Here is a 13861-nt window from a genome sequence, read left to right on the forward strand (position 1 = left end):
CAGACACATTTGTTTCTTTAAATAAACGGTAATTTATTAATAAGATGCAAATTCCCTTACAACACAATGTCAAGAGTTTATCCTGAGTTTTAATGGTGGAACTTTGATTGCAGCATCTTTAACTTCTGATGTGATGTCTAATCCAAGTGGTGCCCTGAAAAAAATTAAATAAATTATTGTCAGCACAGACACTATCATATACAATAGGGTCCAAAAGTTTAAGACTGGAAATATCACATATATATATATATATATATATATATATATATATATGCACATATACATTTAATGTTTTGTTTTTTACATCTGTATTTCATTTCAAATGCACAATATCAAGAGATTAATTTGAGTGAAAGTTTAAATGAATCTTTTTATATGTATTAGTCTTTTAAATCAATTTTAGAAATTCTTAGTATATAGTATGGCTAAAATGACACAAAAAAAACAACAACAAGCAGTTTGTGCAAAACTTTTAAAGTAAACAAAATGAAGTTTTATTTCTGTAATTTAATAATGATATTTAATGGGAAATAATATAAAGTGAGATTTTATCCAAGTGGGCATTACATTATAGAATGGACCCAGGTGGTTAAAAAATAGGCGGAGCAAGTTATTACATTTTGATTAAAGTTGAAAGATTATTTATTTTTAATTTTTTTACTTGGAAATGACATGAACTGTTAAATCATGCACAGTAAGCCCAGAAACATGCATTGAAAACATAAATAGGTCATATTTAGTAACTAACAAAGCAAATGTAATTTTAACTTACTTGGGTTCATATTTGACCTCTTCGGTATGGGACATGATCCCCTTTCCTTGCTTCAGTCTCTCTATGCCATTCCTAAGAACAATAGTGTGGAACAAAAGTCAGAGTGTCTTATGCATGTAATCGAGGCTGTAAGACGATGTGCACCAATGTTATCACCTTACCATGCAATCATGACTCCATTATCAGTACAAAGCTTTGACGGAGGGCAGAGTAGATGCAACCCAGTGGCATCTGTGACGATTTTCAGAGTCTGTCTGATGTATTCATTACTTGCTACTCCTCCTGAAACAACCTATAGAGGTGCACAAGACGAAGAGATGAAATTTTGGTTGGGATAGAGTGGAATTTTTTACCAAATGTCAATTCTCCACAGGTATTTATTGGTTGAAGTTTTTAAAAAATTATAAAATGGTCAAGCGAAGCTAGAGTAAATTTCAAACAGGACATATTATGCTTTTTTACATTTTCAATGTAACTCCAAAAGGAGTTGTTCTCTATGAATATGCAAAAAGAGTGAGGCCTAATTTAATTGCATTAGTAATGTGTTGAAACTTGCTGCTATGGTAAGGGGCGTGACATTTCTTAAACACGCTTGAAGCAGTTAACTAATCACAACACACTGGTCCAGCCGTCCAATCAGAGCACACTGTACTTTCCGTAGGAAGGGACTTCATTGAGACCGGAACTAAACAGAGTATTACTGACAGACTGGGAAGAAATGTAAATGTAAGGTATATGAAGAATAATGTGTTTTTTGAACATATAAGCATGAATACCTATTCTAGTAGAACCCCAAAACAAAAACAAGACTGTAAAAGGGCATAATATGGCCTCTTCAATATGAAATGCCACATCTGAGTCCTGAGGTGCTGGGAACTTACCAGAGTTGGATTGTGCTGTGGTAGAAGACCTTTGGATTTACAGAACAAAATGGCACGATGTGTTCGTTTGGCTATATGAGATGCAACGGTGTGTTGCGAAGCAGCGGCGATGTCTTTAACACACGATAATAACTGTCCTGTTTCAACACCTGAGGAAACACAACACTGTCTTACAGTTAATATAATACTGATTATTATCAATACTGAGTTCTAGAAATTGTAATAATTGTATTGCATCTCCAATCAAATAAAAACCTAGTGAGCTGCCTACCTAGGCAGTATTTTAAGCATCATAGGTCATACTACAGCACAGCATCATACTACAGATGCAAGCGAGGTTCCACATTGTTGATATTGTCTAATCAGTCCAAATTCCAGTGGATGATTAAGAAGGCAATCCCATAATGCACTGTGACAAGCTGGCGGATAGAGCAAGAGACATTTGGATTGTAAATATACATAGAATTCATTTATACAGAACCCCACCCCCCAATAAAATAGTTTACATCTAATTAAAATGCATTACATCTGCCCAATATTTGTGTGTGCTATATATATATATATGAAGATGTGAATATATATGAATATATATATATATTTAAGTTCAGTAATTTCACTTAAATGACAATTACCTATTAATTGCCATTTAAGTGAAATAACTGAACTTAAATAAACGAGCTTCATAAAAATGATCATTCTAGAAGAAAATTTCAGATGGCACTTAGAGGTTTTTGCATCTGAACTCTTCATATATATATATATATATATATATTATATATAGAGAGAGAGAGAGAGAGAGAGAGAGAGATGCGGAGTTGCTGCCTATATAGGGTCACTTATAAGCTGCTGTTTCTGCTGTCTATGTAAGCAGTCGGCAGCTCACTAGGTTTCGGAAAATAACCTGTTCTATTGTTTAAAATGAACAGATAAAGTACCTTCTTCTTTCTCTTTTTTCTTAATTTCCATTGTCACCTGGTTTTGCAAACCAGCAAAAGAGAAGTTGCAGTCGTAGATCTGCCCCATTGGCGTCTTGAAGTGGAATGCACGCCGATCCCCCTCTTTTGCCAGAAGCTCTATGGCTTGTCCACCACTCAAAGTCGAACACTCTGGATGATTCCTAAGAGAAAGTCTTCTAGCAATCTATCATTGAAAGGAAAGATAAATAGTTGATTACAAACATACAGTTTTTCTTGTATTTGAATATTAAGTGAAATCCTGATACCTTATCTAAAGAGTCACCAGCTGCTACATCCAATGTTTGCCCCAGAAGAAGAAACTCATCGATTCCTTTGGCCAGTGCAAGAAGAGTATGACCCCCAGAGACAAGGAGCACGAGAAAAGGGAAGTCTACGGGGTGCAGCATTCTTACAGTAAGGGCATGGGCCTCCATATGGTGTATAGGGATGAACGGCTTCTCATGTAGTCTCACAAACTTCAGACTGAAATCCAAGCCGATCCCGAGGCTGAGGGAGAGACCAGGCTTTACAGTTGTGGCCACAGCTGTGAGTTCATTGGGTTCAATGCCACTTCTGTCTAAAGCCTCCTGGACAACTCTACAGATGTTTTCTCTGTGTAGGCGTTGGGCCACAGGTGGGATAATTCCACCCGAACTGTAAGAGAACAAATCAAATAGAGGACACAACAATACAGCAGGAATTACATCATGTTTATACCGTTTAATTTTTTTAATGTTTAAAAATATAAAGCAAATTGTGTATTTTAGGTATATTTCAATCCCTCTTTAGCTTTTTAGCACATACTGAACTAACCTAACCTGAAAATGACCTGACATTTATGAAAAAACTTTTATAAAAGCAAAAGTAAATTGACATTTTGGTTTACACACACACACACACACACACACATATATATATATATTTATACCAGTATTCAACAAGTTATTCATAGACGAATGTTCAAGCTGTTATTTTCAGTGAATCACGAAAAAACTAAACTTAAAGTGAAATAAAATGTTTAACTACTAAAATGACTAAAACACTCAAATTGAAATAAGAATAAATTACATCTTAATAAAATATATAAAAACAACCAAAACTAATAAAAATGACAAAAACATTTAACAAAATTACTAAAGCTTGAACTAAAATTTAAATGTAAACTGTAAATATAAAAATAAAAGCCAATTCCCCAAAAAATTATATATCCTGCAGTAGTATATAAATAATACAAAAATAACACTGCTTGTAGTAAGTCATATGGACCACTTGTATGATGTTTTTGTACTTTTTGAAGCTTAGGAACATTGTAATGGTGAATGAATAACTACAGAATGTCCTTTTAGATTGAACTGCTCCTTTAAGATATTGAAAACGTGATAAGTCAAGTGTTAGTCTATGTCGGTCTCAACTTATCGAGATTGGTTATTTTATGAATGAAGTTAGTGGCAATACTTACTCCAGGTGTGTCTGTTTCTGAGAATGCAGAGATTCCCCCAGAATGATTCCAGTGTCGTCTAGCACAGCCGCCCCTGTCTCATCGCAGCTCGTCTCAATCCCCAAAACTAATCTAGGGCGCACTGCAGTGAAGGCTCTTATAGATGTGCTGTGCTTCATCCAGCAACGAACAGGTCCATTCAAAACACACGGAAACATTCTGATAACACTGACAATTCACTGTCGTCAACACTGGTCGCTTTAACTGGACAACAATCTGAAAGACCACATACGTTTCAACAATTCAAGTAACTCAAAAACAATTCTTAACTTATAAAAATCCATCCATGACCCTGTATGAAACGAGACGTTACATATAAATATGTCCCACTCACAACACGCGAAGTTGGGTTCCGTTAGTTTTTCCTTAAGCTGTAAATTATAAATTCAGCATAGAAAAAAAAGATGTATATGGTTTATATAAAAATAAATAAATATGAGTAATTTAGCAACGATATTATAATTAGCATAAGTTCAAAATAAAGAGCAACACACAGGAACCATTATAGAGCGCTTGTTTCCAGTGGGCTAATAATACAGGAGGGATGAACACTCACATGGGAAGGATGTTTTACACTGAATGAGATGAATTCTTCACACTTTGGCTGACATGAAATAGTTTGTTTGACTATTTTCAACTATTATTTGATATTTAACGTCCATTGCTTCCTTCAAATAAGGTAATGTTCTTCCTGGCCCAAGTGTATGTCTGAATTCAAATTCATAAATTTTTGTGTTTTTGGGTAGTTGGGCAAATGTCAATTTTCGGAGACAGTATATATATATATATATAGGGTAACATATACATGTAATAAATTATTAAAATTTATTATATATATATATATATATATTAAAATAGTTTTCTGTTTTTTTTTTTATATATGAGGATATATAATCGTGAGTCTCGCACTTGACCTTGACCTTTTACTGTCACATTCTGCTTCTACAGAATGCTATCCATTAAATGATTAGAACAAGATGGAACCACAAGCCAAACGGAGGAAAGAAATGGACAAATGTGACACTTGGGATGTTCTTCCTGTTCTCTCGGATGAGAAGTCCCGGGACACTGAATTATTGCCGGCCTACGCTGCACCCATCATCGAGAAAAGAGAAACAACTCGCCTGGTCAAAGAGCTTTCCTTGATCTACCCTCTACCCGGTCTGCAGCACATAAAAAGAGTGAGGGCTTGCAAAGACAAAAGCAGCCCTCATCCTTTAGAGGTCATTGTGTGCTTGGCCAGGGATGTGGCCAAAGGAGTTCTGCCTGCTGATCTGCTTCGCTCACAGTCTTTTGACTCCAGTGGTTTAGGTGAACCTTTCCTTGTTGAAATACCTGCCAGTCCTCCACTGACCAGACCACAGTTTGAAAAAGCTAGTAAACACTGGCCTACGTCATTTCATGAGGACAAGCAAGTGACGTCTGCTCTGAGGGGCCAGTTGTTCACTGCCGATCAGAAAGCTAAAATGCAAGGCTACATGACGGCAGCAGTCCAGGCTGCAAAATCAGGCCGGGAAATGGGAATGGATGCGGTGGGCGCTGTGATTGTTGACCCAGAATCTGAGCAGATTGTTGCAGTGGGTCATGACTGTAAGCGTGGCGCCCAGCCGCTCCATCACGCCGTCATGGTCTGTATTGATCTTGTGGCCTGTGGGCAAGGAGGAGGCGCCTACAATTACGAGAAATATCCGGCCTGTCAATTTAGCAGCTCCGAGTTCTTTAGGAATGGCTGCAATTCGAAAGAAACTGGTCAGCCTTACATCTGCACTGGATATGACCTTTACGTCACACGAGAGCCCTGTGTGATGTGCGCAATGGCTCTGGTCCACTCAAGAATCAACAGAGTGTTTTATGGCGCACCCTCTGCAGATGGTGCCTTGGGAACCAAGTATAAAATTCATTGCCAAAAAGATTTAAATCATCACTTTGAAGTGTTTAAAGCGGTGATGCTGAATGCATGTGAGGCTTTACACAAAAAGTAATATTTTTTAGAAGTTGTTCTTAATAGACAATATTTAAAATTGTCATTTTAATTTTGTTTTGTAACTCTAGCCAAATATTTTTTCTAAATAGGACCATAATAAAAATTATGGAAATAAAATTGGATCGTTGTCTACATTTAAATATTTTTATAGTAAATTTGTATACTCTCTCTCTCTCTATATATATATATGCACACACACACATATTAATGTTTAAAAGTTAAAAAAATATTAAATTCAAAATAAAATATTAAGCAGCACAAGTTTTCAACACTGATAATAGTTTCTTGAGCAGTAAATATTAGCATATTAGAATGATTTCTGAAGGATCATGTGACACTGAAGATTAATGCCTGCTGAAAGCATGAATAAAATACATTTTAAAATGCATTAACCTATAAAACAGTTAGGCCTATTTTAAATTGTAGTAATATCTCACAATATTTTGATCAAATAAATGCAGCATAAGTGAACATACAAAAACATCTATTACCTAAAAACAAATATTACCGACCTCAAACATTTGAACAGTAGTGTGTATCCTATCATTTTTAGTAAAAGTGAACAACAGGGTTTCTAATACTTTTATTTGTTTGCAGCATGTAATACAACACACACACTATGGTTCATACCTTTTCTCAAAACAAAAGGACAAAACAATTGGCACAGTTGAGCCTTCAGATAATTAATGTAAATGTAAAATGCAATGTCAAAAGACAAGAAAATGGAAGGATTCAAATAGTTTAATGGGTCTATGTTACAGTTTATCAACTTCAATAACCGTGACACAGAAGAGAGCAAAGAAACATGACGGTTTGCTGAAGCTTGGTAATGATCCAGAGTTTTACAATCACATACTGAAATGGAGTTAAGAGTCAACATAAAACTTTTTGTAATGCAATGTATTTCTGACTCGAACAGAAGATAAAACAACGTAGGTGTTGGGCCGGATGAAGCGGTTAAAACATTACAAAGAAATAATGCGCACTGATAAACTGTGCAAAATGAGTCCAGAAACGTGTATTAAGAAAGTAAACAAGTTCTATCTTTAGTTTCATGTTGACCTAAATGAACGTGAAAAGTACTTAAAAGCCTAAACTCTAAAGTTTTGTTAATATTTTTTCATTGTCACCTATAAACCCTACAACATTAACCAAACAAAACTATACATAATATTGTGACTGAATAAATATTTTTCAGGAAATCATGCAAACTGAGTTTTGGTTTGTCTCCGAAGCAATGATAACATCAACAAAACTCAAGAAGTAGCAGAAAGGTTTCATGGCTTTCAAATGATTTTAAAAACACATGGCATTATTTAAGAATGTACTTAGAAATGTGAAGTGACGCTAAAAGCATTAATCTATCTTAGTGTATCAGTGTTGTGAGCACATTTGAACAAACAAAAACTAATTAACAAAGAAAAAAAAAATCTTTAACCATGAAACCTGGGCCAGCCCAGATCCACAAGGATCACAAAACAACTAACAAAAACACATTAAATATCTTAAGTTATTAATGCTTGTGGAATTGTCCTCCTCCTAACATATCCCCTACAACAATTTCTCAAGATATATCAAACAAAGAGGCTCACAATTACACAGACTGTACAAAACTGCTAAGTGTACACAACTGCGGTACAAAGTACAAAGGGTTATCTCCTCTCCCGTATCGGGCAACAGCTCCGAGTTGGTCTGTGCCCTCTGAACACTGGGCTTTAATACTTGTTTATTCCAAAGATCCTGACTCCGTGGAGTTGTGGCAGTTTTGGGATGAGAACACTCAAAAGCGAAGCTGTGTTTATCACAAAATGTGCTGTGTCGTATTTTGTGTAAAAGCTGGCGAGAAAATATCTGCGAATAGAAAAGACAAACAAGTGTTATATTTCAAAATCGGTAAAGGCTCTTAAAGTGCTGCTATTATTGCCATTTTAAAGGTTCGTTATTTTGTTTTCGGGGTCTCCTACAATAGGTTTACATGCATCCAAGGTCAAAAACACTTTAATTCTCTCATAATATACATTACAGTATGACCTCTCCTTACAGTGTCTGAAACGGTTCGATAAAGGATTCGGTCTCTCTGAACCCCTCCTTTCCTACTCTGCTCTGATTGGTCAGATGGCTCAGTCTGTTGTGATTGGTTTATCGCTCATCAGAAAGGAAACGGCAATTACCATATCAGAATTTCAACTCCGGAGGCTTCCTAATGCCGAGTTCACACTGCACGATTTTCAAAGTAGTCGGGTCACTGGCGACAGGGGGTTTCACACTGCATGACTTAACAAAAGAAAGATTCGCAGACGACTTTTCACAACCAAACGCACGCGAGAAGTGATAAGGAAATAACGCAAGATTAGAAACTGAAATTTTTATTAAAAATGATAGCCTGCAAGAAGATTGCGATCCAAATTGTCTGTGCGCTGATTTGCAGAAAAAAAAAAAAAAAAAAGATTGACCATAGGAAAAAGACCATAGGCTGGCTTTATGCAAATTTGTTACAAACCTATGTATGACTCGTTTCAGGCAGTTCAGAATCAGGTCTTTCTTTATATAACTTCATTTGTCGTGCAATTTTGCAGACCGTTTACATTCACAAACAGCATTAATACACACTACGTGAAAAGTAATATCCTAAATATCCTGAGCTTCCTAAGGGGATATTTAGTTCAAAATGTTGCATAAAAGTACAAAAACTTACAAAATGATTGGTGAGATTGTAAAGAATTTTCTAGATGATGTGAACTGCACGCCGTAGTCCAGCTGTTCCCAGTGTGTGAGAAGTCTTGCCTTGCCCTGGTCTGGAGTTTCAAACGGTGTGCCTTTCACTGCATGCATAAACACGTACATACCCTGCGGGAAGACAGAAAGATGATCCAAATGACATGGATTAGACATTCTCAAAGTTTATAACAATTGGACCTCTTAATATTAAGCTCAAAGAGATAGATGAAGAGTGTTTCTTCTGTTTTTGCCCATACAATAAAAATCAAAGAGGTCCAAAAAAGCACTTCATTGACTTTCACTGTATGGACAAAAAACACTGAGACATTTTTTCAAAAGATCTTTTTTGGGGGATTTCACAGAAGAAACATAGTAATACAGGTGGGTGAGTAAAAAATACTTTTTGGTTGAAAAAGTATCCCATTCTACTCAACATTTTGACTAGACAAGAACATAAAGTACTTTAGCCAGTTTTATTTTAGTATCATTGAGACACTATTGTAGTTTTTATTAATAGTTTGAATTAGTTTTTATTTTTATGTCTATAAATATTTTTTTCCCCCAGTTTTAGCTGGAATTTAATGTCAGTTCATGTTCATTTTATTGTAATAAGTAACAATTTTTTAAATGGTTTTAGTTAGCTATAATTACCCTGACTTTAGCAAGTCTCAAAACATATCTTTGCAAATGAGATTTGAGAGTTTTGATGGGAAAATTATCAAATAACTATGAACTAAATTGGGGGTCTGTGTGGAAACTATCGGCTTCAGAAGACTTGGAATAAAGACTTTAGATCATCCCTCCCTCCTTTAAACCCGGGACACACCAAGCCGATGTCAAAGAGCTAGCGGCGACGAAAGCTGACTGTGTTGTCGCCTCTCGTCAGCTGAGTCTCGACCGAAAAGCTGCGCTTGAACACACCAAAAGGACTAAAGGCGACTGTCAGCTAGCACGTGCGTTCTGTGCCTGCAAGTAAATATCTGTCCATATCAGCAGGTTTCAATAGTCTATTTTCGTCATTGAAAAAGGGAAATCAAAACTAAGGTTCTCATTTCAACCAGACGATCCCACAGTAGCTGCACGGGTCTCGAGCTGTCTGGCAGACATCTCCACATGGATGAAGGAACATCACCTGCAGCTCAACCTGGCAAAGACTGAGCTGCTCGTCCTCCCTGCCAATCCATCTCTACAGCACGACTTCACCATCCAGCTTGATTCATCATCAACCCCCCCATCAAGGTCGGTCAGAAATCTGGGAGTAACGTTTGATGACCAGCTGACCTTCACAGATCACATTTCAAAGACAGCTCGATCATGCAGGTTTGCGCTGCACAACATCAGGAAGATCAGGCCTTTCCTAACTGAGCACGCAACACAACTCCTCGTCCAGGCCCTGGTCATTTCTAGGCTTGACTACTGCAATGCTCTTCTGGCCGGACTTCCAGCATGTGCAACCAAACCTCTTCAGATGATCCAGAATGCTGCAGCTCGTCTTGTCTTCAACGAGCCCAAGAGGGCCCACGTCACTCCTCTGTTAATCTCTCTGCACTGGCTACCTCTCGCTGCTCGCATCAAGTTCAAGGCATTGACGCTTGCTTACAGATCTATCACAGGCTCAGCTCCCTCCTACTTTCACTCACTCCTACGAGCCTACATCCCTACCAGACACCTACGATCGATCAACGAACGACGTCTCGTGGTTCCATCACAGAAAGCCACAAAATCACTTTCCAGAACATTCTCATTCACAGTTCCATGCTGGTGGAACGCTCTCCCCACCCTCATCCGGAATGCAGAATCCCTGACAACATTCAAAAAACAGCTGAAAACCCATCTCTTCCGTGAGCACCTAACTTCATAAAAAAAAAAAATAAATAAATAAATAAAAACCTTTCCCCTTTAAAACCTCACTTATCGTGCTTATGCTACTCTGAATAATGCCTGAACTTCGTATTTTGAGCACTTCTTGCGTTGTTGTTGTTTTTTGCCTCTTCATGATGACTCGCTTAATTTAGTCCTAATTTGTAAGTCGCTTTGGATAAAAGCGTCTGCTAAATGACTAAATGTAAATGTAAGACTGCAGATATACAAACCTTTAGTCTGTCTTGACTAAGACTGCAGATATACAAACCTCTAATGCTAAGCAGCATTTGCTTAGCATTTTGAATATCAATCAAACAGATCAGTTTCTTCATTCCAGTCGGCTCATGTTATCATGAAAATATTAGTGCATTCGAATGCTCAGGTAAGATGACATAAAATTATAACAGCCTTCTGTCTGTACCGTCTTGACTTCTTTGCTCGCTTTCATCACTTTTGGTATTATTCTCATGTACTGACTCTGAACAGCCAATCAGAGTTCTCTCTCTCTCTCACTGACACGGCTGAATCGGCCCCACAAAAAACCTGATGGCATCCGACTAGAGTAAACGATGCGGAACACACCGAAAAAACTAAGCCGACCGGCAATCAAAAACCGTCCCGTCCTTAAGAAGCATACTTACTAAATGTGTCTACCGATCCAGGACAACAGAAACATTACAGTATCCCTATGAATAGCTTCTCTCTTTAATTGTGGTACAGGTTTTTTTATACATCATGATGTGCCAGAGAGCTTAAACTTGGTCAGTGATGTCATGCTGTTGACCTTGAATCTTTGTGCAAGCGAGTCCTTGCATAACAATGCCACACAGACTACTAAGGAAGCATCAATTGTCGAGAGTCCAACTGGCCGCAGGGCACTGCTGAGAAAATGACAACCCCATAGACAAGCGAACACAACGGGATATAACAAAGGATTATTCAACAGAGAACACTTACAAAATTGTGAATAACATTTGTGAGGGTCCACACAACAGGAACACTGAAGAAGGGAATGCTCAACAGTACAATGTGAAGCATTCCTACGCCGAGCGCATATGTCAGCCATATCCCCCGACTGTTCATCACGCGGGTGTTTGGGTTCACTTCACTGTGGGCCACGCCGACGTTCATCTTGTTTTTCTGTCAATAGGCCAAAAAGAAAAACACACGACACCAGTGCAACATGTCAAAAGGGAAATTGCAAGTCACATAATACAATAATTCTGGATAGTATAAAAAGCTGTATAAGAAATGTAAAAAGAAATATTAAAGAAATAAAATTAGCAATAATTTTCCAAAATTATTTTATTTACAGATTTCTTTTCAATTATTAAAACTAAAAAAAAACCCATTAAATTATTCAGCTGATCAATGAATTAACTGACTGTATTGATGAAGTGTGTTGCGATTAAGTGTTTCTGTTGTAACACTTCAACATAACTAAACAGTCCATATTGTTAAAAGCATTATATAAATGAAGGTGACTTGACTTGACTAACCGTTATACGTCAGTGTTTGTAAATGTTCAGTCAGAATCTGACTAGTAGAAGTCTAGTTATTTGTTCAGGAGTCTAATCAGAATGAAATAAGATCTAAAACTGTCAATTCAAGTTACAAAACATAAACTATTCAAATGAATGATCATTAATGCACTACTACAATCTGGGTGATCGTTTTGAAGCAACTGCTAGTTTTCTCCAGATCTGGGGTGTCGTTAAGGTCCGCAATTGTTATTTTATGGTTTGAAAAGTACTAGTTAAGAGAAGAAGCTGTCTTACAGTCAGCATGAGGTCTCGTCTATATGCCAACAAAGCATGTCCACATACTTACAATGGGGTGATTCTTCATAGTACTTTGCCCTAATGCATTACTGTTCATGCTTTCTACGCTTGTTCAAATAATTCGCAACAGTTCAGTTCTTCTCTGAAAGAGCAAAGAAGGTAGAAGTGACATTTCATGGCATGTTTGGTTTATCCGTCACAGTAAACAGTTTAGGCAGCTGTTCGCAAGTCAAAGTTCAATGTTGCCTAATATTCATTTTGTTGATTCGCTTATCTCAAGATTTCTCACTAAAATCATTTCATTCACTCATACTGGTTTCCACTTAGCAAGTCTGTTGCTTTGTGTATATATGTTTCAATTAAAGAAAAGATCCACAACAAAATGCCAACATTTCTTTTTATCCCATTATTAGTATTATCATCAAAGCAAATCAGACTGAGAGCAAAGGCTGAAGTCCAGCTACTCTTAATCATGCACACATCTGTCAATAACCACTCAAATGATCCTTCCCTAAATATGAATAAGTCTTTGATTGTGTAAGAATGTGTATGTTAATATCCCTTAAGACAACAACATAGTTGAGAGGAAGTGAATTGACTAGACATTGCTCAGCTTCATGCAAACAATATAGACAACTTGCATTTATTTAAAAATTATTAAATATTAGACATAGATTAATGTTGGCTTTCCCAAAAGCAGCTGCAGTAAACAAGTCCATGACACAGATTGAGTTAGCAGCACAGCTAAATGACAAAACACTGTCTTCTCCCTGCACAGCTCACTGTCTTCTCTCCTTTAACCACTTAAATAACACTCTTTAAATACGCTTATCATGCTGCCTGTACTATGATAGCAAGTTGTTTTGTTTTGCGCATGAGCAATGCTCTTTATTTAGCATAAACTGCTTTCATAACAAACACCAGTTGCTTTTGTTTAACTCTACTTCAATTAAACACCGCAAACATCAATTAAAGCTATTCAATCGCCCCATTATCGCCGGATTTTCGCATATTTGGTTTCAAAGTAGCGACTCGAATGACTTGGTTTCATAAGAGATGAGTAACGGTACCTTACGTGCGTTCGGGTGAAGCAGGCTGGAGCGCTGCCGGCCTCCGCTGCGCGCACTGTGGGCTGACTCACCGCACACACACCACTAGCACACTCAGGCTATCGCCGCTAACGGGATTAGGACAGCAAATCTCGCGAGATTGACGCCCCACGCCCACTAAAGGCGTGATGTTTACAATTCTATTTACGGAAAGAATCTCAAATCCAAATTTTTTATGATTATTGAATACAAATTTGGTTTACTATTAGTGAGTCAGTTGTTTAAATTTGTGGGATTTTTATTCGACCATTTCCAAATAATTTAATCTACGTATCAAGGCTAATACTAGACATAAATGC

The 13861-nt window shown here is 37.1% G+C and overlaps 3 protein-coding genes across 5 annotated transcripts; 1 reads left to right on the forward strand and 2 right to left on the reverse strand.

Annotated features, from left to right (window-relative positions):
- Positions 1-19: 19 nt before the first annotated feature.
- Positions 20-4437, reverse strand: osgepl1 (O-sialoglycoprotein endopeptidase-like 1). The gene is made up of 7 exons (XM_084422409.1): positions 4069-4437; positions 2876-3263; positions 2589-2793; positions 1654-1802; positions 934-1064; positions 773-844; positions 20-154 (listed from the first exon to the last, which is right to left on the reverse strand). Exons 1-7 carry the CDS (start codon positions 4263-4265, stop codon positions 70-72), a joined length of 1227 nt encoding a protein of 408 aa, XP_084278535.1. The 5' UTR covers positions 4266-4437; the 3' UTR covers positions 20-69.
- A 202-nt stretch (positions 4438-4639) lies between these two features.
- On the forward strand, positions 4640-6262 carry adat3 (adenosine deaminase tRNA specific 3). Its single transcript, XM_084422066.1, has 2 exons — positions 4640-4786; positions 5056-6262. The coding sequence occupies exon 2, from the start codon at positions 5085-5087 to the stop codon at positions 6087-6089; it is 1005 nt and encodes a 334-aa protein (XP_084278192.1). The 5' UTR covers positions 4640-4786; positions 5056-5084; the 3' UTR covers positions 6090-6262.
- A 397-nt stretch (positions 6263-6659) lies between these two features.
- ormdl1 (ORMDL sphingolipid biosynthesis regulator 1) lies at positions 6660-13617 on the reverse strand. 3 transcript variants are annotated; one of them, XM_084420473.1, is made up of 4 exons: positions 13524-13617; positions 11630-11812; positions 8787-8938; positions 6660-7942 (listed from the first exon to the last, which is right to left on the reverse strand). In XM_084420473.1, the coding sequence occupies exons 2-4, from the start codon at positions 11801-11803 to the stop codon at positions 7807-7809; spliced, it is 462 nt and encodes a 153-aa protein (XP_084276599.1). In that variant the 5' UTR covers positions 11804-11812; positions 13524-13617; the 3' UTR covers positions 6660-7806. The 3 variants fall into 3 exon arrangements, with proteins under 3 accessions (XP_084276599.1, XP_084276600.1, XP_084276598.1); XM_084420474.1 differs by having other exon boundaries at positions 13529-13609; XM_084420472.1 differs by lacking the exon at positions 13524-13617 and adding an exon at positions 12503-13458.
- Positions 13618-13861: the final 244 nt, after the last annotated feature.

This window comes from Rutilus rutilus (assembly GCF_951802725.1).
Source record: "Rutilus rutilus genome assembly, chromosome: 10".
Lineage (NCBI taxonomy): Eukaryota > Metazoa > Chordata > Actinopteri > Cypriniformes > Leuciscidae > Rutilus > Rutilus rutilus.

Bases quoted from the DNA above. Each gene is read 5' to 3' on its own strand.
- osgepl1 (XM_084422409.1), bottom strand. From the start codon at position 4,265: ATGTTTCCGTGTGTTTTGAATGGACCTGTTCGTTGCTGGATGAAGCAC. The intron at 2,794-2,875 runs GTATCAGGATTT...TTTCAATGATAG, and splicing joins CTGGTGACTCTTTAGATAAG to ATTGCTAGAAGACTTTCTCT. The intron at 845-933 runs GTAAGGTGATAA...TATTGTTCTTAG, and splicing joins AATGGAGTCATGATTGCATG to GAATGGCATAGAGAGACTGA.
- adat3 (XM_084422066.1), top strand. From the start codon at position 5,085: ATGGAACCACAAGCCAAACGGAGGAAAGAAATGGACAAATGTGACACT.
- ormdl1 (XM_084420472.1), bottom strand. From the start codon at position 12,550: ATGAACAGTAATGCATTAGGGCAAAGTACTATGAAGAATCACCCCATT. The intron at 11,813-12,502 runs GTAAGTATGTGG...GCCTATTGACAG, and splicing joins CTATGAAGAATCACCCCATT to AAAAACAAGATGAACGTCGG. The intron at 7,943-8,786 runs GTAAGTTTTTGT...TTCTATTCGCAG, and splicing joins ACAATCTCACCAATCATTTT to ATATTTTCTCGCCAGCTTTT.